The 23,603-nt window shown below is 50.1% G+C and overlaps 3 protein-coding genes and 1 pseudogene across 3 annotated transcripts; 2 read left to right on the top strand and 2 right to left on the bottom strand.

Moving 5' to 3' along the window:
• Positions 1-729: 729 nt before the first annotated feature.
• LOC123105860 (uncharacterized protein At4g08330, chloroplastic-like) lies at positions 730-1,413 on the top strand. The gene has a single exon (XM_044528024.1). It carries the CDS (start codon positions 821-823, stop codon positions 1,241-1,243), a length of 423 nt encoding a protein of 140 aa, XP_044383959.1. The 5' UTR covers positions 730-820; the 3' UTR covers positions 1,244-1,413.
• A 114-nt stretch (positions 1,414-1,527) lies between these two features.
• On the top strand, positions 1,528-2,328 carry LOC123105859 (uncharacterized). The gene has a single exon (XM_044528023.1). The coding sequence runs from the start codon at positions 1,617-1,619 to the stop codon at positions 2,097-2,099; it is 483 nt and encodes a 160-aa protein (XP_044383958.1). The 5' UTR covers positions 1,528-1,616; the 3' UTR covers positions 2,100-2,328.
• A 19-nt stretch (positions 2,329-2,347) lies between these two features.
• On the bottom strand, positions 2,348-5,200 carry LOC123105858 (pentatricopeptide repeat-containing protein At4g35130, chloroplastic). Its single transcript, XM_044528022.1, has 2 exons — positions 2,653-5,200; positions 2,348-2,566 (listed from the first exon to the last, which is right to left on the bottom strand). The coding sequence occupies exon 1, from the start codon at positions 5,119-5,121 to the stop codon at positions 2,749-2,751; it is 2,373 nt and encodes a 790-aa protein (XP_044383957.1). The 5' UTR covers positions 5,122-5,200; the 3' UTR covers positions 2,348-2,566; positions 2,653-2,748.
• A 13,491-nt stretch (positions 5,201-18,691) lies between these two features.
• On the bottom strand, positions 18,692-23,241 carry LOC123101768 (dnaJ homolog subfamily C member 17-like; annotated as a pseudogene).
• Between the last annotated feature and the right edge of the window lie 362 nt (positions 23,242-23,603).

Raw genomic sequence — 23,603 nt, forward strand, 5'->3', positions numbered from 1 at the left:
TGGTCGGGGCAAAGAAAGTCAGGAGGTGGCCGGATGGCCGAATGCTCGCTGGTGCAAACCTCCTCAGGGGTGGCATAAGTTGAATGTGGATGGAGCCTTCGACGAGGAGCTTGGCGTTGGTGGAGCAGGGATGGTCCTACGCGATGATACGGGTGGTGTCATATACTCTTCTTGCCGCTACCTTAGAGCCTGCTCATCGGCTTTGGAGGCAGAGCTGGCAGCCTGCTTGGAGGGTATCAACATCGCAAGCGCATGGAGTACAGCCCCAATGATCCTTGAGACTGGCAGTCTGGTTGCTGCCAACATGCTTAGAGAAAGAGAGATAAATAGATCGCCATGTGCGTCCTTTGTAGGGCAAATAAAGAATCTTCTTGCGGAGATGAGTGAGAATGGTATATCTCATGTAGGTAGGAAGGGGAACATTGTAGCATATGAGCTAGCCAGGATGGGGAGAACAGAGCAGCGCACTGCGGTTTGGTTGCGCGGGGGGCCGGATAATATTGGCAACTTATGCCAAGCAGACTGTAATGATCCTTCTTAATTAATGAAAACCTTTCATTCGCAAAAAAAAAAGATAAACACGATCAGGTTGTCTGTGGTTTTATGGGTTCGTGATGTGACGTCTGAATCTGTGTTTGCGCGTCCACGTTGACTTTAACCAGTCGCCGAACACAAGCTTCTCAACGCCCGGTCCAACGCAGCAAAACCGTCCTTCACCCGCAAGGAACCACCCCCTCCAAATCCCCCACAGGCCCACACCACCCCTCCAAAAAACAAAACCCACACCAACGCATCCAAACCACACGGCCACGACCGACCGATGGCCCAGCCACCGGCGGCGACGACTCCGGCAGCGGCGTACGGGTGCGCGGCGTGCGGCGCGGACCTGAACCTGTCGGCCTCCCACCTGTACCCGGCGAGGACCTACTTCGAGGCCGGGAACAAGGGCACGCTGTCCTTCAGCTGGGTGGACGAGTCGCGGCTGCGGTTCGCGGCGGAGGACCGGATCCGCCCCTTCTTCGAGACGCTCGACTACTGGGGCATCCAGCGGAAGCGCACCCGCGTCAGCTGCGACGCCTGCGGCAAGCTCCTCGGCCACGTCTACGACGACGGGCCCCCGCTCATGGACGGCACCGGCCAGCTCGGAATGGGCCCCAGCCAGGTCGTCCCCCGCCGGCCCAGGTACCGGTTCAAGGTCAAGGCCGTCACCGCCGCCGGTTCCTCCGCCGCCGCCGCGCGCTGACCGCTGAGTTGAGAAGCTTGATTCGTCCCGTGGCGATGCTTGCTTACAGTTACAGATGTGTTTCCTTCCTGCTGTAAATCAGTACTACTACTACTAGATGTAAAAAATGTGGAATTTACTGTGGATTGTGTGTGAAATCGAAGATGTTGTGATCATCAAGCTTCTGATCCGATTTGCTGTGAAAATCGAAGTAGGAGTAGTTCTGAATCATCGTGCTCCCGATCTGAAATTCTGAACAGTTCGCTGCTCTTTGGTGGCCTGGTGCCTTCGCCGCGAGTCGCAACCCAACCAGGTCAAGTCGCCACTCAGCCCGACCCGACCCCGACCCACAAAAGGAACCCAACCGACGACCCGACCCACACGACGCACCACCATGGCCGTGGCCGCACGCGCACGGGGCTCGCCGCTCCTCCGCGCCCTCTCCGGCACGAGGGCGCGGCCGCCGCTGGCCCGATCCATCCACGAGGGGCCCGACACCATCGACGAGCTCCTCGACCGCCACCTCTCCAAGAAGGGGCCCACCCCCTCCGCCATCCTCGACGACGACGCGGCGGAGGCCCTGGCGCGGCGGAGGCTGACGAGCTCGCGGCGGGAGGCGCTGGGGCTGTACCGGGACATCCTGCGCGCGACGCGCCTGTTCGAGTGGCCCGACGAGCGCGGCGTGCCGTGGCGCGACACGCTGCGCGCCAACGCGCGCCGCGAGTTCGAGGAGGCCCGCGGCGAGCGCGACCCGGAGGTGGTCGCGCGGCTCCTCATCGGCGGCCGCGATGCCGTCGACCAGGCCCTCGAGCGCGTCGCCGACGCCTCCCGCCGCATGGTCCAGGCCGAGGAGGCCAAGCGCCGCGGCGGGCCGTAGATCCCCACACCCCCACCCCGACTCGATGCGCCCCATGCTTCCTCTTCTTCTTCAGCTGCTGCTGCTTATATTTGTTAATTTGGTTGTAAAATTCCCTATGTGCGAATATTTATGTGATGTGACACAAAATGAATTGCTTATGAAGCATTTCATCCTTGTCAATTGTCATGCCCTGTTCTATCTTTGCCAAGAAATGTGACAGGAAATCAACTTCCATTTTGCATTTGATCCATGTATGATGTATTGTGTTATACAAAGTTACCAGTAATTTCAAAATTTTCAGTTGAGAAAAATTGACTTTGTACATCACATCATCGTCAGTTACAAAAGTCAAAAAGGCGATGCTTCTTCCAATCCGTGAGTAATCTCCATTGCCAGCAGCAAGACAAACCCTTGCTCTTCGAGCCGATGCGACGAGTACATGAGAGTTGATCCCTTATGTATGTTCCCTGAAGATTGTACTGGTGCTGGCACCAGAAATTCAGAAGCTTTTTTTTAGAGCAAAGGAGGATCAGAATTCAGAAGCTGTGTGATGTCTGAATCTGTGACATACCAGCTGCAGCTTGTCATGAAACCATATCTGCGTCCTGGCGCTCTCTTGCTTTTGCTGAAATGCATTCAGGCTTGCCATCAACGATAACCATTCTGTTCACCAGTAGTCACCGCAGCAGCAAGACCCATCCGAGAATTGGTGATAGATATTTGTGTCGCCGACAACAATCCTCCGTCCCGAATATTTCGATATCAACTTCAGCGCATGATGGCAGTCGTTGCATATGCGCACGTTCTTCTTGACAAGAATTGGGGTTCTGGCCTCGGATGATATCAGACCAAAGACGACAGCCAGCCTCACACTATGCTTGTTGGGCTCTGTTGTTCTCCTCGACTCCAGAGAGGTTGGATCAGATTGATTTGTTGGGTCAACCATTTCTCCAATCTTTCCTGACAGAAAGTTGGACACTTCCTGAATCATCTTGCTCTGAGGGTGCGTCGTGTCCCCGTTGACAAAACTGCAGGAGATGCCATGAAGCTCAACTATGCTTGTTGGTTCTGTCCTTCGCAGCCCCTTCTCCTCCATCAGTGATCTTATTCTCTCGACATCGTTCCATCTCCCTGCATCGGCATACATGGAAGAAATAAGAACATAGCAACCTGTGTTGTCATGTTCCAGTTGGTCATGTTCGAGTTGAAATATCCTCTCTGCTGCGTATTCTGCTATATCCATGTCATTCCTATTCCTGCTTGCAGTCAGTAGGGAGCCCCAAACCCTGAATGTTGGATCTATTGGCATTTTTTCAATAAATTGCATAACCTCTCTAAGATCACCTGCCCGACCAAGCAGATCTGTCATGCATCCGTAGTGCTCAATCTGTGGGATCATACCATAGTCACGTTGCATTGAGTTGAACTGCGTCCAGCCTTCATCTGTCAAGCCTGAAACACTGCAAGCAGTCAACACGGAGACAAAGGTACTCTCATTTGGTTGCAGACCATTACATCTCATCTCGGAGAACATCTCCAGTGCAGTTCTCCCCTGACCATGAATCGCATAGCCCATTATCATTGTGTTCCAAGAGATGACATCCTTACCTGCCATTTTGTCAAATATCTCTCTCGAGGACAAAACATCACCACACCTCGCATACATATGCATAACTGCGTTCATGATGAGAGTGCTCTCCCCGTAACCTAGCCTGACAATGTAGCCGTGCATTTGCCTGCATTGTCTCAGCAACCCCAGCAAAACAAACGCCGGTACTACTGCCGACATGGTGAAATAATCAGGGTAAAGCGGCTGATTCAGTAATTCAAGGAACAATGTGATCGCTTCAATATACATCTCCTTGTACATGTAGGCGGCGATCATATTGTTCCATGATACCAGAGTTTTGGTCGTCATCTGACCAAATACCTTCTCCGATGATTTCACTTTGCCAACTTTGCTGTACATCTCGAGAAGCGCGGTCTCGAGCACCACATGAGGAAGAAACTGTCTTCTGGTTATGTAACCGTGAACACTCCTTCCATACAGCGAGCTCTCAGTTTGAGCACAGGCAGCCAGCAAATTGATAGCGGTAACCACTTCCACCTGGTGGCCCTCTTCCTTCATTTGCACGAAGCAATCAAATGCCTCCTCGGGCCGTTCGTTCAGGGCATACCCACCTATCATACAATTCCATGTCACCACGGTCCTCAGTGGCATCGTCGCAAACACGCCCTCGGCAGAAGCAATGTCGCCACACTTGCAGTACATGTCAAGGATAGAAGTGCCAACCTTGACGTCATGCTCCATCCCGTGCCTGATCACATAGGCGTGCACCTCCCGCCCTTGCATCAGCGCAGATTCCAAGCAGCACGCGGCGAGCGCGGCTATGATCCCGACGCAGTCATGCTGCACCTCCAGCGCCTCGTGCATCTCCCTGAAGCAGCCCAGGGCCAGCGCCCCGAGGCCGTTGGACACGTAGCCGTCGACCATGGAGTTCCAGGTGACGATGTCCCTGGCCGGCATTCCGTCGAACACTCTCTCGGCGTCGCCCACCATGCCGAGCCTGGCGTAGAAGGCGAGGAGCGAGTTGCCCGTGTACACGTCGGCGGCCACCACGCCGAGCCTGATCGCCGCCGAGTGCGCCGCGCGGCCGTCCTCGAGCGCCCCGAGCCGCGCGCAGCACTTGAGGACGACGGGGAAGGTGAAGCGGCCGGGGCGCGCGCCGGCCGCCAGCATGGCGCGGTAGGCGGCCAGCGCGGCGCCCGGGAGGCCCGCGTCGGCGAGGCCCCGGATGACGACGTTGTGGAGGAACGCGTCGCAGCTGCCGGCGGCCGCCAGGGCCTCCAGGGCGGCGTCCATGCGGCCGGCGGCGGCGTGGGAGAGGACGAGCGACTTGGTGGCGCCGCGCTTGGGCCGCACGCGCGGCGGGGGCTCCTTGGAGGTGGCCGCGGCGAGGTGCTGGGAGGCGCAGGTGGAGGTGGTGGTGGCGGCGGCGGCGTGGGCGCCGCGGGAGGCGAGGACCAGCGGCGTGGCCATGGGTGGAGCACGGGGCCTATCCGGGAGGAGCCGAGCCAACCAAGCGAAGCAACGGGACAAGAAAGAGGGTGGTGACGTGTCGCCTGGATTGCACTGTCGTAACGGCGCTGTGAAGTGAAAATTACCTTCTCCAACTTCACCCAAGCTTCGGTTTGCATTCACATCATTTCTTTGGCTTCTTTGTCCGTGGCAAAGTCGAAGTCGCTTGCTCAAGAAGATGAGGAAGATGACTACAAATGTGATGTCTCGACGTGACTTCTCGTAAAGGTGTGAGTGGGATATCTTGTTTACCGCTCGGTTAATTATGACAATTTTTACATGATTTTCTCCTAATTAACCAACAACTCTTTTCTATCTAATTAGTCGATGAGGCAAATTTCTTTTTTTGGCTTAGTTTAAAACTAAATAAAATTCTTGGGCTTTTTCTGAATCACAACTAAGCTTATGGGTTATCCAGTGTATTTTATCCTCAACAATGTGGATATGGTTGGTTTTAGCCTACGGTTGCCTTACCAAAATAGTTGGCTATTCAAAACTTTAGTGGAGCTTTTATTTGCCCATGAATTGGCTCCAAGCACACCTCTCCCTCCTTTTTCGGCTTATAGGGTCCACCTATTTTGACTTAAAGTCAAAACCTTTTATCTTTGATTTAGCATTTTGTCCATGTGTCACGCCATGAGCTCGTGGCATGGCAAAGCCTACCAAAATAGGTTTTGATTGTCCAGCATCAGCTAGGAATGACAAGTGCGTGAAAAATACAACTGCACCGGAGGTTTGGAGGGGTTTTGTTTGCTTTAAACTTCCTATAAAATATTGCCTCTAATATCTGAAGTAGTACAAGCTACTCCAGAAAATACTTGTGAGAAAACAGAGTTACGAGAACAAGCATGCATCACTGTAGCTGGATACAGATTGGGAAAAATGTATCAACAGCAGATACTACAAAAATGTTTTGAATTTGCGACGAATTGTTCTGATGATAATCAGGTGTGATGATAGCAGATGTCCTCCGTAAGTTGCTAGCCCATGTTTCAAGACGCATGAATTATACACATTGCTTCCTTTTCAGGATCTGCAAAAAACACGTTTATTAGTTCATCGCTTTGACACGTCGTACAATGCACATTCCTCGAGTATATCTATATATCACACAGCTGAAAGGATCGATATGGTTGACTAGAGGGGGTGAATAGGCAACTACCAATTTAGCTTTTCTTTACCAAATTAAACTTTGCATCAAAGTAGGTTGTCTAGATGTGCAACTAGGTGAGCAACCTATATGATGCAATAACAACAAGCATACAAGCAAGCAAGGGTAGAAACAATAAAGAGTTTGCACAAGTAAAGGTAAGAGATAACCAAGAGTGGATCCGCTGGAGACGAGGATGTGTTACCGAAGTTCCTTCTTTTGAGGGGAAGTACGTCTCCGTTAGAGCGGTGTGGAGGCACAATGCTCCCAAGAAGCCACTAGGGTCACCGTATTCTCCTCACGCCCTCACACAATGCGAGATGCCGTGATTCCACTATTGGTGCCCTTGAAGGCGGCGACCGAACCTTTACAAACAAGGTTGGGGCAATCTCCACAACTTAATCGGAGGCTCCCAACAAGACCACGAAGCTTCACCACAATGGAATATGGCTCCGAGGTGACCTCAACCGTCTAGGGTGCTCAAACACCCAAGAGTAACAAGATCCGCTAGGGATGAGTGGGGGAATCGAAAATCCCTTGGTGGAAGTGTAGATCGGGGCCTTCTCAACCACTCCCGAGCAAATCAACAAATTTGATTGGCTAGAGAGATAGATCAGGCGGAAATGAAGCTTGGAGTATTTAATGGAGCTTGAGCAATAAATGGAGCTTGGGGGAGGAAGAGGTGGGTGAGAAGGAGGAAGGGGACTCCCTTTTATAGTGGGGGAAACAATCCCGTTGCCCCCCACCAACCAGCCCCGCACAGGGCGGTACTACCGCTGAGAGGGGGCGATACTACCGCCAGGCGACGGTACTGCCGCGCCAACCAGCGGTACTGCCGCGCCGAGGAGACTTAGTAGGGAACGAACCCAAATGCGGTACTACCGCGGTGGTAGGGCGGTACTACCGCTCCTGGAACGGTACTACCGCCACTACAACCGTGACTAGTGCCGCAAAACCCGACACGAGAAAAAGACCTCTCGAATCGAGGCGGTAGGAGCCAAACTACCCAGCGGTACTACGGTAGTGGGGTCAAGGGCGGTAGTATCGCTGTGGAGCGGTACTGCCGCTTGTGACCCTTCGGCCATAGTACCGCAGGCAGTGCGGTACTACCGCTGGGGCGCGCGCGAGAGAAAAGGGATCTCTCAAATAAGCTGAGGACCAGCGGAGGAGCCAGGCCCCCAGCGGTACTACTGCTGTGGAGCCACGGCGATACTACCACTGCGAAGCGGTACTGCCGCTTGTGGCTTCTCAGCGGTACTACCGCTGGGTGTGCGGTACTGCCGCTTAGACCTAGACAGAACAAGGAAGAGAGGAGAGATCTCTTCAATGGACAGGAAAAGCTCGGAGGGTGAGAAGCTGATGTGTACGTGATGATTCCACCCAAGAAAAACCCCAGCGGACCCCCTCTTGATAGTACGGTGCCCTCTACACAACTAGTCCACCTAGAAAGAAACGAAAGAGCTACACCGTCTTGAAATACACTCCGAGGGGAAGAAAGCGTCTTGTACCAAGGGAGAATCTGAGAATAATTCAACGCACAAGATTAGTCCGCAAATATGTTGTCATCAATCACCAAAACTACCTTGAGAGAGATATGCCGTAACAATCTCCCCCTTTTTGGTGGATTGATGACAACAAGGGATTTGCGCAAGGAAAAGAATTAAAACGAATAAAACTAAGAACTACAAAATATAGACGGGCTCCCCCAAAACGTGTGCACCAAGATAAGGCACGACACACACATTCGGATCAACACTCCCCCTATATTTTATAGTCCAACAACACTAAGCACAAGATATATGAGAGAAGAGAATAAACAGGACAAGCATGCATCTCAAATATAAACTACAGTACTCTGAAGAGACATAAGTAATAAGGTAGCGATAGGGAGCATATGTCTTACACCATATGACTAGGACTAAGGTCTCACACCAAACCAAACCAAAGAAGGAACACACAAGAAAACACAAGACGACTCAAAGCACGACACAAGAAGCAAATCCCTACACTCTCTTCCCCTTTGGCAGCGAGACACCAAAAAGGGCATAGAGTGACACTACGACTCCAGGTGATGGGAGGGGAAGGTCTCGAACATCACATCTCTGCATCTTCATCGTGGGTCGAAAACTGCTCGGCATCGGAGTCGGTCCAGTGGCAATTCTGATGAATCCAGTCCTCCTCTTCAGTGATCTGACCCTCAGACCCACTGACAACAGTTGCTCCCATCTGACGCATGAGCTCCTTGTGGCGCGTCCTGGCATGCTTCTCCGCCACATGAGTCATGTACTGACCATGAGACTCCATGCAGAAAAGCTTCTTCATCTTGCGCTTAAGCTTCTGTGCCCACGACGGTTCTGCACTAGAGGGGCCAAAGTTCTCCTCATGATCATCAGTAGCAGCCTCACCCTCGGTCCCCATGGCAGCAGCAGCAGCAGCATCAGCAGACGGACCCCCTGTGGCAGCAGTAGCAGATGGACCCCCTGTGTGAGGCGCTGTCCAGTTGTCCTTCTTCCTCAGACGCTTGATCTCATGAGACACCAAGTCTCCAGTCTCTAGCAGCACTCTGGGATAAGTCTGTGCCCAGGCCCTCTCAATGAGCCTCATGATGAATGGACCATAGATAGGACACTTGCGCTCAGACACGTCAGATAGAAGTTCAGACCACATGACATGAGAGATATCCAGGCTCTCTCCAGTGCTTGCTTCCTTCTCATGCTGACAGAAAAGGAGCATGTCCACGAGGTAAGAGTGGACCATATCCAGATTCCCGATCCGAGGGAAGAGAGTCTCACGGAATATGCGATGAAGAATGTCCAGATACGGAGACAGCTCATAGGTCTTCTTCTGAGTGACTGGGTGAACCTTCACAGTGCAGTAGGGCCAAAGGGCTTGCTTGTGGATGGATGTAGCATTGCGGTGAGGACGGAAACCGATAGGAGTCTCAAGCCCGGTATCCACCACATCAAATAACTCCATGAAAGCCTTCCACTTGACAGAAAGCAGCTTGCCATTGGTCATCCATGTCAGAGTCCTGTCGACATCCGTCCCAAGGTGGACGGTGGCATAGAATTGAGCCACCAAATCTGCATCGAAATCCTTATTGAATTGCATGATCCTGAGAATGTTTAGCTGAGTGCACATCTGAAGAGCTTCGCCAAAGTACTCCGGATCCTTCTCCATAGCATCAGTGTCAATGGAGCGAACATCAACAAAAAGATTCTTCTTGGCCTTGATCACATCAAAGTAGATGGCAAACTGAAAACGGTTCCAGAACGGGCGGTTAACCAAAGTGGGTTCTTGGTCCACCGCATAGGGGTTGCGGCGACGCTTCTCCCAAAACTCCTTGTTGGTCATCTCAGTCACAGTCTTCCCTTTTGGCTTGTTGGCGGCTCGCTTCGATTGCTGAGGAGGTGGAGGAACACTTGCAGAAGCACTTGCTGGAGGCGGTTGGGTGCTCGAGGAACCACCGGCAGGCTCTGAGGTCCGGTAGCGTTTTGATGTGGCACGCCCGGGGTTGATACGGCGACCTTGCTGCTCGGAACGGTCATCGCCTGGAGCCAAACACAAGAACAACGCGAAACAACCAGAAAGAACAAGCATAAGCCAACAAACACAACAAAAAGATCAAGGTAAGGCAGGAGAATGATGGAAATTGGCATGCAGCGGTAGTACCGTGACCTGCCCGCGGTAGTACCGCCCCAAGCGGTAGTACCGCCCCAAAGGGAGCGGTAGTACCGCTCTAGGTCAAGCGGTAGTACCGCTCCAAAGGGAGCGGTAGTACGGCTTGAGGCGGACAAACAGCAGTTTCATAGCACGAGGCGGTGAAACAGTGGTTTCCTACTACCGTGGTCAGATCCGGCACTACCGGCCTACCAAATTCAAAAATAATCCTACCAAACTCTAATCTAGAAAGTCTAGTTGCCTTCTCCAACCAACTCATGCCTAGATTTTGCCAAAAATCTAGAGATACAACCACCATTGCCCCTAAGAAACAAGAACTAAAAGGAGACAAAACGAAAGAAGGAACAGGGGCAATACCGACATCCATGGCAAGAGGACGAGGTGGGGATCGACACCACCAAAGGAAATGGAGAGGGACGCCCCAGAGACGGAGATCCGCCGGAGCCCTCCCGCGGCAAGAGGAGGCTGGAGAGAGGAAGAGACGAGAGGGGCGAAGTGAATGGGTATGGGGGAGAAGAAACCTCCCCCTGCCTCGACTTAACCCTCAGGTCCCGTCCCTCAGCGCTAGTACCGCGCACCACCAGCGGTAGTACTGCCCAACATGCCACGGCAACTAAACAGACACAGCTTTAACTCGACGAAACGACAAAAACGGCAAGAGAGAAACAACAAAGCACAACAGCAAACGACCAATACACACCTCTTCAAAAGAGGGCGGTGGCCGAGGCCACCTATGTTTGAGTCAAAAGGTATGGCACCACGAAGATTTTAACCTTGGGCCCATGACCAAAACTCGTCTTTGAAGCACAAGTGCCATCAACAATGGCTAAGGTGAAAGACTTGATCAATTTATGCATAATGGGGGGAGGGAGAGTTCATTGAGAGAACAACACTCCCCCTATGTCCATGCCTACACCTAAACTAGACAACAAGTTGAGCGTGATAGGGTGTGCGCGAGTTCAAGCAACATTGCTTGAATCAATGATATTTAGCTCATGCCTTAACTCGCGAAATCTTGCTTCATCCAAGGGCTTCGTGAAAATATCTGCAAGGTTATCATGAGTGTTGACGTAGTTGAGCTCGATCTCTCCTTGCCTAATGTGATCCCGGATGAAGTGATACCGGATCTCAATATGCTTCGTCTTGAAGTGTTGCACCGGGTTGAGAGAGATCTTGATGGCACTTTCATTGTCACACCAAAGAGGCACTTTGTCACAAGTGACACCGTAATCCTTTAAAGTTTGCCTCATCCATAAGAGTTGTGCACAACAACTACCGGCCGCCACATACTCCGCTTCAGTGGACGAGAGAGACACACAACTTTGCTTTTTGGAAGACCAACTTACCAAAGAGCAACCAAGGAATTGGCACCCTCCGGAAGTGGACTTCCTATCCACTTTGTCTCCCGCCCAATCGGAATCCGAGTACCCTACAAGCTTGAAGTTTGATCCTCTTGGGTACCATAAGCCAAAGTTTGGGGTATGATCCAAATATCGAAAGATTTGTTTGACCGCCACAAAGTGACTTTCCTTAGGTGCGTCTTGAAACCATGCACAAATTCCCACACTCAACATGATGTCCGGTCTAGATGCACAAAGGTAAAGCAAGGATCCAATCATGGAATGGTATACCTTTTGATCCACCACTTTACCATTGGGATCTAAGTCAAGTTGGCACTTGGTGGGCATTGGAGTGGAAGCCGGCTTGACGTCACTTAGCTTGAATCTCTTGAGCATGTCTTGAGTGTATTTGGATTGATTGATGAAAGTTCCTTCTCTTCTTTGCTTCACTTAGAACCCTAGAAAGAACTTCAACTCTCCCATGGAGGACATCTCGAACTTTAAGTTCATGAGAGCGGCAAATTCCTCATTGAAAGCTTTGTTAGGAGAACCAAAGATAATATTATCAACATATAATTGGCACACAAACAACTCCCCTTTGACCTTGTTAGTAAAAAGAGTGGGGTCGATTAGCCCAACTTCAAAACCACGGTCTTGTAACAACTCGGTAAGGTGGTCATACCACGCACGTGGGGCTTGTTTAAGGCCATAGAGTGCCTTATCGAGTTGATACACATGATCGGGAAAGTAGGGATCCTCGAACCCGGGCGGTTTCTTGACGTAAACCAATTCATTAATGGGACCATTAAGAAAAGCACTCTTCACATCCATTTGTTGTAACTTAAAGTTATGATGAGAAGCATATGCAATCAACATGCGAATGGATTCAAGACGAGAAACGGGAGCAAAGGTTTCACCGTAGTCGATACCCTCGACTTGGGAGTAGCCTTGGGCTAGCAAACGAGCCTTGTTGCGAATGATAATCCCATGGGCATCTTGCTTGTTCTTGAATATCCACTTGGTTCCAATGACATTATGGTTCCCTGTTGGCCTAGGCACCAATCTCCACACTTTGTTGCGCTCGAAGTTGTTGAGTTCTTCGTGCATGGCATTGAGACAATTCGGATCTTCTAGCGCCTCATAGACCTTGTGGGGCTCCACACAAGAGACAAACGCGTGATGCTCACAATAATTTGCTAATTGTCTACGAGTGCTTACCCCCTTTCTTAAGCTTCCAAGCACATTCGTCATGAGATGATCCTTGGTGGAGAGCTTGGAAGCAACCTTGGCGGCACGACGCTCTAATTCCTCCTCGGTGGTGAGTTGAGGAGCGGTTACTTGATCATCTTGAGCGCCGTCATGAACTTGTTCTTGCTCTTGAACTTGCTCGGGGGAGAGAACTTGACCTTGGGCATCACTTAGTGTGTCAACACCGTCTTGAGTATGATCTTTCCCTTGGTCTTGTTCATGAGGTTGAGGGCCTTCACTTTGTTCTTCGGAAGTGTGTGGGCCTTGGGTTAGTGATGGCTCCACTTGAGTGGAGCATTGTCCTTCTCCTTCGGCCACAAGGGGTTCCTCAATGGGTAGGATGAAACCAACACCCATTCTTCTTATGGCTTGAGGAGGAATTTCATCACCTACATCACACGTGCCACTTTGCTCCACTTGGGAGCCGTTATTCTCATCAAACTCCACGTTACACGTCTCCTCAATAAGTTCCGTGGATTTATTGAGGACACGGTAAGCATGAGAGTTTGTAGCATAACCAACAAATATGCCCTCATAAGCTCTAGCCTCAAATTTAGACAACCGAACACCTTTCTTGAGAATGAAACACTTACACCCAAATACCCGGAAGTACTTGAGGTTGGGCTTGTTACCGGTGAGTATCTCATATGGGGTCTTATTCAAGCCCTTGCGGAGGTAGAGCCGATTGGATGCATGACACACGGTGTTGATGGCTTCGGCCCAAAAGTTGTATGGAGACTTGAACTCCGCCATCATGGTCCTTGCCGCATCCATCAACGTCTGGTTCTTCCTCTCCGCAACACCGTTTTGTTGAGGGGTGTATGGTGCGGAATATTGATGCTTGATTCCCTCATCACTAAGAAATTCATCCAAGGTGTAGTTCTTGAACTCGGTGCCGTTGTCACTTCTTATTGTCAAGATCTTTGCATTGTGTTGACTTTGTGCTTCATTTGCAAAGTCAATGACGGTTTGTTGGGTCTCGCTCTTCCTCTTGAAGAAATACACCCATGTGTACCTTGAGTAGTCATCCACAATCACCAAGCAATACTTCCTACCTCCAAGACTATCGAAGGATGGGGGCCCAAAAAGATCCATGTGAAGGAGCTCCAAGGGCCTCTTTGAATAAATGATAGTCGTGGGAGGGTGAGCCTTCTCATGTAGCTTTCCTTCGATACAGGCACTGCAAGCACGATCTTTAACAAAGCTAACATTCGTTAGTCCACGGACATGGTCCCCCTTGAGAAGACTTTGCAAAGATCTCATATTGACATGGGCTAAACGGCGATGCCAAAGCCATCCCACATCAACTTTAGCCATTAGGCATGTCGCGGTCTTAGTGGGTCGCTCCGAAAAGTTAATCACATATAGAACATTCTCGACATGCCCAACAAAAGCTACTTTAAGAGTCTTGCTCCACAAGAGGGCCACGGTATCGATATCAAAGAAAGTGGAAAAGCCCATGATTGCAAGTTGACGAACGGAAAGTAAATTGTATGCAAGGGACTCAACAAGCATGACCTTCTCGATCGTGAGATCATGATAGATGACCACCTTGCCAAGTCCCAATACCTTAGAGGATGAGGCATCACCCCACTCGACATTGGTGGGTATAGATGGAACTTTGTGCACGTCCACCACCAAGTCCTTGCTCCGGTTATATGATTTGTAGCTCCGCTATCGAGCAACCATGATCCACCACCGGAAGCAAACACCTACAAGAGATCAATGCTTGGTTTTAGGTACCCATTTTGTAATGGGTCCTTTGATGTTAGTAACAAGGGTCTTAGGAACCCAAATAGACCATTCAATGTACTCATGAAGAGAACCAACAAATTTGGCATAAACATGCCCATCACTAGCACGGCATAACACATAAGAAGGATTAAAATCGTCGGCTTTGTTGGGAGGGATGACATTGCCCTTCTTGACATTGTTCTTCTTCTTCTCCTCGGGGGCACTCTCTCCCTCCCTCACAAAGGTTTGCATGAGGGGAGGAGGTCGTTTGGTCTTGTCATTCTTCTTCTTGTTCTTGGAGTCGGGCACGTACCCAACCCCTTCCTTGGCCACACCTCCCTTTTGGTTGATCAAGAGATCGTTGAGGTTCTTCTTGCCTTGTATGCAAGTCGCAAGACCTCTCTCAAGTTGCTCCTTCAACTTAGCATTTTCCTCAACAAGATGTATATGCTCACAACACGGGTTAGTAGCATTTGCATTATCAATTAAAACCATATGAGGAAAAGTTGCTTTCTCCTTAGTTAGCTTCACTTGGAGTTGATCATGAGACTCCTTGAGACTAGCGTGAATACCCTTCAAGGCCTTGTGGGCCTTGTCAAGTATATCAAACTCCTCTTTGAGTCTAGCAAGATCAACCCCGAGTTTGGCCTTCTCGGAATTTAGCACATGAGAAACAATGAGGGCATGATCATAATCTTTCTTTAACTTAGCATGATCAACGTTGTGTGACTCCTCAAGAGCCAAACGAAGACCAGGCTCTTCCTCAAGAGCATTGGAAAGATTCGAAATCTCATCGGCATAGTCACGACTATGCCCTTCCATCTTAGAGATGGTGTCTTCGTGAGCCTCGATCATGTCATTGGCCTCACCAAGTTGTTCCAAGAGAGCAACAAAGTGCTTCTTGGATTTTCCCTTGAGTTTGCCCATAAAAGCCTCAAACTCGTTAGCCTCCACATTAGCTCCCTCAAGTTCATTAATGCTATCCATTTGGGAAGGATGATTAATGATGGTAGTTTTGATGTTGGAGGTTACCTTGTTGGTAGCCATGAGGCACTTGGCGGTGATACTCTCGTTGGGTGAGTCGAAGAGAGACACCCGTGACGTTGTTGCAATGGCAACGGAGGCCATGGCAACCGACTCATCATCTTCATCATCGTCATCATCCTCATTGTACTCTTCTTGCACAACCAAAGCCTTGGGAGGAGTCTTCTTGGTGAAGTTGTTCTTGTTGGGGAACGACTTGGCCTTGTCCTTTCGGATGAGTTTGCCACCATTGTCTTCCCTCTTCTCATACGGGCATTCCGCAACGAAATGACTCACGTTGCCGCAATTGTAGCAAGTTCTTACACGTTGCTTGCCCCTTGTGCCACTCGAGTTGTTTTTGCTAAAGTTGGGCCTCGAGTTTTTCTTGCTCCAAAATTGCCTTGAAGCAAGTGCCATGTGTTCATGATATGCATACTTCGTATCTTCGGGGTTGCTCTCGTCTTCTTCCTCTTCTTCTTCTTCCACGGTGAGCTTGGCCTTCAATGCAAGGTTAGGCTTCTTTGCCCGTTGAGAACGGAGCACCGCCTTGTCGGCGGTCTTGTCCAAAATGTTCATGGCCACAAACTCATCCAACACTTCGCTTGAGGTCAAAGTGTGGAAGTCCGGTCTTTGACGAATGACGGAGGACATGGCCTTGTGGTAGGGCATCATTGCCTTGAGGAATTTGCGCTTGATCCAATTGTCATCCGTGTCCTTGCTCTCGTGATCTCGTAGTGAGACCGCGAGTTTGGTTACTCTCCGATAAAGCTCACGAGGTTCTTCATCTTCCTTCATTGCAAACTCATCGGCCTCATCTTGTACCACTTCATAGTTGGAGCGTTGAATGCTTGCGCTTCCTCGGTAGAGAGACACGACACAATGCCATGCATCTTTGGCCAAGGCGAAGGGACGAAGATGAGGTAGGTCTTCGGGTGGAATTGCATCTTGAATGATGAAGAGAGCATTCTCATTGAATTGATTGTCCGCGGCTTCTCGAGGAGTGAAGTTGCTTGGATCATGTGGATAGAAACCTTCTTCAATGATTCTCCAAAGGTTAGTGTTCACATGGTTTAAATGACGTTTAAAGCGGTAAACCCAAGAATCAAAATCCTCATTTTTCACAATCTTAGGGGGAGGACCGGCATGATTCAAATGAGTGAAAGGAACCGGTCCACCATAAACAAGTGGTGGTTCCACATGGGCAAAGATGCCGGTGCCATTCTTACCACTAGAAGAAGGATCCTTTTCACTACTAGCTTCCCCCTTGTCGGGGATAGCATCCGACACCTTGTTGGCGGAATCACCCACTTTCAACGGTGCGGTGGATAGTTTAAGCCCCTCAAGAAATTTAGTAAACATGCTTTCAACTTCGGTCGTCATGGAGGTTTTCAATGTCTCCAAGGCCACATTGAACTCCTCACGAGAGACCGAAGTTCCCCCATCTCCCGTAGACGAGATCGGATTCACACCGGAGTGTTCCTCCACACCGTCTACAGTATCAACCATACTCTTTGGACGGCAATGTCCTTAATAAAGAGATGAGGCTCTGATACCAATTGAAAGGATCGATATGGTTGACTAGAGGGGGGGTGAATAGGCAACTACCAATTTTTAGCTTTTCTTTACCAAATTAAACTTTGCATCAAAGTAGGTTGTCTAGATGTGCAACTAGGTGAGCAACCTATATGATGCAATAACAACAAGCATACAAGCAAGCAAGGGTAGAAACAATAAAGAGCTTGCACAAGTAAAGGTAAGAGATAACCAAGAGTGGATCCGATGGAGACGAGGATGTGTTACCAAAGTTCCTTCCTTTGAGGGGAAGTACATCTCCGTTGGAGCGGTGTGGAGGCACAATGCTCCCCAAGAAGCCACTAGGGCCACCGTATTCTCCTCACGCCCTCACACAATGCGAGATGCCGTGATTCCACTATTGGTGCCCTTGAAGGCGGCACCGAACCTTTACAAACAAGGTTGGGGCAATCTCCACAACTTAATCGGAGGCTCCCAACAAGACCACGAAGCTTCACCACAATGGAATATGGCTCCGAGGTGACCTCAACCGTCTAGGGTGCTCAAACACCCAAGAGTAACAAGATCTGCTAGGGATGAGTGGGGGAATCGAAAATCCCTTGGTGGAAGTGTAGATCGGGGCCTTCTCAACCACTCCCAAGCAAATCAACAAATTTGATTGGCTAGAGAGATAGATCGGGCGGAAATGAAGCTTGGAGTATTTAATGGAGCTTGAGCAATAAATGGAGCTTGGGGGAGGAAGAGGTGGGTGAGAAGGAGGAAGGGGACTCCCTTTTATAGTGGGGGCAACAATCCCGTTGCCCCCCACCAACCAGCCCCGCACAGGGCGGTACTACCGCTGAGAGGGCGCGGTACTACCGCCAGGCGACGGTACTGCCGCGCCAACCAGCGGTACTGCCGCGCTAAGGAGACTTAGTAGGGAACAGACCCAAATGCGGTACTACCGCGGTGGTAGGGCGGTACTACCGCTCCTGGAACGGTACTACCGCCACTACAACCGTGACTAGTGCCGCAAAACCCGACACGAGAAAAAGACCTCTCGAATCGAGGCGGTAGGAGCCAAACTACCCAGCGGTACTACGGCAGTGGGGTCAAGGGCGGTAGTACCGCTGTGGAGCGGTACTGCAGCTTGTGACCCTTCGGCCGTAGTACCGTAGGCAGTGCGGTACTACCGCTGGGGGCGCGCGCGAGAGAGAAGGGATCTCTCAAATAAGCTGAGGACCAGCGGAGGAGCCAGGCACCCAGCGGTACTACTGCTGTGGAGCCACGGCAGTACTACCACTGCAAAGCGGTACTACCGCTTGTGGCTTCTCAGCGGTACTACCGCTGGGTGCGCGGTACTGCCGCTTAGACCTAGACAGAACAAGGAAGAGAGGAGAGATCTCTTCAATGGACAGGAAAAGCTCGGAGAGTGAGAAGCTGATGTGTACGTGATGATTCCACCCAAGCAAAACCCCAGCGGACCCCCTCTTGATAGTACGGTGCCTTCTACGCAACTAGTCCATCTAGAAAGAAACGAAAGAGCTACACCGTCTTGAAATACACTCCGAGGGGAAGAAAGCGTCTCGTGCCAGGGGAGAATCTGAGAATAATTCAACGCATAAGATTAGTCCGCAAACATGTTGTCATCAATCACCAAAACTACCTTGAGAGAGATATGCCGTAACAACAGCAACATATGCAAACTACCTCGTGAAGGAAACTAAACAGAATTCTAAGATGGATTTTCTTTGTTCACTAGCCACGATACACATTAATATGTATTCAACAATACGGCGAAAACTAAAAAAAGGAAACAAATCGGCTGCAACAAAAACCATGTTCATTTAAGTACCTCTTCAAGATTTCGGAGCAGCCTTTCTTCCAAATCTATAGATCCAGTTCCAACAACGTTGCATCTTCTCGGTTCAGGTGCTTGAGTTGACTCTGCTGGCAACACGTCCGATTCTTCAACAAGAGAAACACTTAATGGGACCAGGAAAACATTGTAGACTGAATGGTTTTCCAGTGCCGTTTTCTGTTAAAAGAACAAATATTTGTTAGCCACATAATAATAATAGAAACATATAACGATTCCCACATACAATAAAGCTCGGAAAAGATCCACAAGATGATATGCAAATGAAACCAATGACATAAATATTGAACCACAAATAGAGACAGCAAGAAGCCATGCATGATCAAACATAGGCATGCTGCCGACATTGTAAGAATTGCTTATGAACTTCTATCTTGCAGTGGATTAAAAACAAACTCAATTTTCTGTGCTAGTTCAAGATCTATATGACTTTTGCAGTGGAAAAACTCTCCAAGACAAAAATATTAATATAGAGAAATGAGACTTACTGTTGCCAATTTGGAAGCCATGACAACAAGTGTTGAACCCTTGCTCCTTGATTTCTTAGTCATGATCACAATGTCTTCAACCGTGCCGGATTGCTTAAAAATCTCGTCCAACATTGCTGCCGAGTAGTAATCTATACCCTCTTCCCATGAAACCTTCAAGATATTACCCTCGTCTGTTTTTGGCCCGTTCCCTGAAGTTCCACCCTTCTTATCTACATGGGCCTAAAGAGAAAAATAACCAAGTTGTGGTCAGTACCAACATTTTAAATACAAATTGGCTTGGCAAATATCTTGCAGCGTACAAATAGACAATATCTTGCACAGTTTTGAAATCTACATTGACGGAAAGGAAGAGAGAGAAATCTCCCCCCCCCCCCAAAAAACTTTCTTCAATGTTAGAAAAACGAAAACACTAACACCCACACGCATGGATCCTTGTCCAACCAATTCTGCACGTATCTTGGCGCATTCTAGCAGTTTTTGTGTGCTACGTAGGACTAAGCTGGTGTGTGGGCATTCATCCGGTCGCCCACATGTCCTTTTTCACCACATGGAGGGCTAGTGTGTGGGCGTTTAACAATTCGCCCACACATCAGTTTTCACGCATGCAGAGGAGGCTGGTGTGTTTATCACTTCGCCCACACGCCCGTCTCCTCGCCCACACCCAAAGCTGGCGGTTGCCATGTGTTTCGGCAGGGTACATGGCAACTGCCCTAGCTTTACTTGTAAGCAGGTGGCAACTCTCTTTTACCTGAGTTGTCATGTGTTTTTGCATGGTACATGGCAACTGCCCTAGCGTGCACGTAAGCAGATAGCAACTCTTTGTCTTTACATGGCAACTGCCCTAGCGTGCTTGTGAGCACACGACAACTCTCTCTTTTACCCGAACATGTTTTTTTGCCATGCCTTTTGGTAGTGCTACACGGCAACTGCCTAGTGTTAGTGGGTGGCAACTCCTAAAGTTTTGAAATCATGACAACTGCAGTAGACCAGACCATACATGGCAACTGCAGTTGAGCAACCATGGCAACTGTAGTTGTCCGACATGGCAACCGAAGTTCGGCGACATGGCTACGAGGCCTGACGTACGGGGCGTGTGAGCGTTATCTATTTCGCCCACACACACGCGTGTGAGAGGGATCGGGGGAGAAAAAAAGAGGTGTGTGGGCATTACTTGTTTTGCCCACACGTAGGTGTGTGGGCTGTTCCTCTTATACACCACACAAAATGTGTGGGCAGACCCTCTAACGCCCACACGTGTGGCACTTATCGACGTCCTAGAAAAAACAATGATGTCAAGGAAGATGTTTGATGCTGGAATAATCTACTCCCTCCGTCTCATAATGTAAGACGTTTTTTGACACTAGTGTAGTGTTAAAAAAACGTCTTACATTATGGGACGGAGGGAGTAGATATGGTCACATACTCACATGGCTACTTTGGATGATAAAAATAATTTTGCTGATCCGGTTGACGATAAAGATTTTCCCCCATTTTATATTATAAGAGCATTACTAGTAGAACCCTCAAACCCTCACTGGCATTTTAAGGGTCCAAAAATGATCTTTTTGTGCATTTTTACGGGTTGAAAAACAGGGGCAAAGATTACAACCCTCAAACCCAACCCTTATAACGGAATATTATCCATGAACGACGTTGTCGTTGCGCGCGGGAGGTCGACGGGGCGGCCGCCGGCGACGGGGGCGACTAGCAGCGGCGGGCGTGGGCGCGGGAGTTGGGATGATTTTTCCCTCCCGCGTGAGGATAACCGCCAAATGAGGGTTGGGGTAGGTTTTGCTCCCCAACCCTTACTTTTGAGGATTAGGAGAGGGTTTGAGGGTTGGACCTTTAAATTTTTTTGAGGGTTTGAGGGTTAAGGGGTTTTAGTCTACGGCTTTTTTTGACAAAAACTGTAAAAGAATCAGTTATTTTTAAGAGTTTGAGGGTTTGAGGGCTTTACTAGTAATGCTCTAAAGCAATACTAATCCGGTTTTAGAGTGTTAACCTACAAATGTGTTGTATGCTCATCTGTAAGGCTACAACTGCAGTTGCAAACGCTATCCCCTCTGATCAACTGCATCCTTCAGGAATATTGATTCAGAAGTAAGCTAGTTTTAAGGTGCATCATTTTACTTTTTAAATCTAGGGTCCCGATAACTGTCACACGTGTGGTGTATCAGATAGTTGTACCACACGCCTCGTGTGGCATGGACAGCAACCAGCCCACACACTTACGTGTGGGCAAAACAACTAATGCCCACACACATCTTTTTTCCCTCCTGAACCCTCTTACACGCGTGCGTGTGGGCGAAGTTGATAACGCCCACACGCCCGTATGTCAGGCCTCGTATCCTTCTGGTCCCGCACGCGACGCGTGACGCCCATCGCGCGTCCGCAGTTGCCATGGTCCAGACCCTTGTCCATGTTCGTTTATCTGCAGTTGTCATGTCGCTGAACTACGGTTGCCATATCGGACAACTGCAGTTGCCATGGTTGCTCAACTGCAGTTGCCATGTATGGTCTGATCTAATGTAGTTGCCATGATTTCATAACTTTAGAAGTTGCCACATACTAACACTAGGCAGTTGAGAGAGTTGCCATGTGCTCACAAGCATGCTAGGTCAGTTGCCATGTAATAAGAAAGAGTTGCCATCTGCTTACGTGCACGTTAGGGCAGTTGTCATGTACGTGCACGTTGGGGCAGTTGCCATGTACCATGCAAAAACACATGGCAACTCAGTAAAAGACAGTTGTCATCTGCTTACGTGCACACTAGGCAGTTGCCGTGTACCCTGCAAAAACACATGGCAACTCGGGTAAAAAAAGAGAGTTGCCACCTGCTTACAAAGCACACTAGAGGCAGTTGCCATGTGCGCTGCAAAAACACATGGCAATTAGCAGCTTACGTGTGGGAGAGGAGACGGGCGTGTGGGCGAGATGGCAAATACCCACACACCAGCCCTTGTGCGTGACTGAAAACTGATGTGTGGGTGAACTGCTAAACGCCCACACACCGACCCCTCCGTGTGGTAAAACGAATGTGTGAGCAAACTATGTCACACACCACACACACGCCTTGTCCTACGTGGCACAGAAAAATCAACCAGATTATGTCAAAATTCGTGCATATAATACTGGATGATGATGGATGCGTGTGGTCGAGATGATCAACGCCCACACGTGTAGGCGTTAACATTTTCGTAAATCTAAAGTTTAAAGATGTTCCTAACATCATTCATAATCCCAAAAGGCAAGCAGCGATTGTAACTGCAGCAAGAGTACTACATCGCTATCAATCCTGCACAGTAAAACGAATAAATAGAATAGATTCAAACGACAGCGAGACATTACCGAAGTCGAAGCAGAGCCACAGACATGGGACGTCCTGGCAGCGAAGTCATTCAGTACGCGCTCGATATCGGCAATGTTCCGCTTCTCCTCTCGCTTGGCGAGCTCAGCAGGATCGACGCCTCGGCCGGCGGCAAAGGCGCGCTCGCGCTCCTCTAGGTCTGAGACGGCCTTCCGCCGCTTGAGCCCTCTCGCCTTGGCGCGGGCGGCGGCCTCGCGGCGGCTGCGGAGGCGGGCGTCGAACTGGCGGCGGAGGGACTCGTCGCGAGGAACTTGTACGAGCTGGTGAGGCTCTGGAAGTCGGCCGTGGCGTTGGGGTCGTCGGGGCGCTTGTCGGGGTGCCGGAGCCGCGACTGCGTCCGGTAGGCCTTGTCGATCCGCTCGACGCTCAGCGCCGCGCCTTCCTCGCCGGACGGGAGGCGGAGCACCTCGTAGTGGTCGACGTCGTCGTCGCCCTCTCGCCCCATAACCGCCATCGGGGAACCGGCCGCAGTTCGGCGAAACCTAGCCCCTCGGATCAGATGCCGACGACGCGTGTGGATATCAGGCTCTGTGCGTGTGGTTCGGCGTGGAGGTTGTACGCGCCAGCCGAGCTAGACGGCAGAGGGCGGCCGCGCTGGAGACCCTCGGCGGCTGGAGGCAGCAGGCGACGGGAACGAGAGGCGGTGGGGAGCGCGATTAGGGCTGATCCAGCCAAAAAGACATATGGGCCATGTCGTGCCCGATTTTGAGATGGACTCTCTCTGCTCCGCGTCGGTGACCGATCCGTCACCTTCCTGGCCGTCCGATTACACACGCGCGGTCGATAGGGGCATCTCCCAGACCTGATATATCTTCGTGTAAAGAAAGAAAAACACCTGATGTATCTTGGACACCCAAAAAGTAGTTCTACATCACAAAGTAGTGAATTTTGCATCACCTCAAACATGTTTGCTCCGACAGATGATGTAAAATTCAAGTAGGACATCATTGTGCTGCAACAAGTGATGCATATCGGGCACGAAAACATCAAAACATTGCAAACACATTAGCCAAAAATC

Source organism: Triticum aestivum, chromosome 5A (genome assembly GCF_018294505.1).
Source record: "Triticum aestivum cultivar Chinese Spring chromosome 5A, IWGSC CS RefSeq v2.1, whole genome shotgun sequence".
Lineage (NCBI taxonomy): Eukaryota > Viridiplantae > Streptophyta > Magnoliopsida > Poales > Poaceae > Triticum > Triticum aestivum.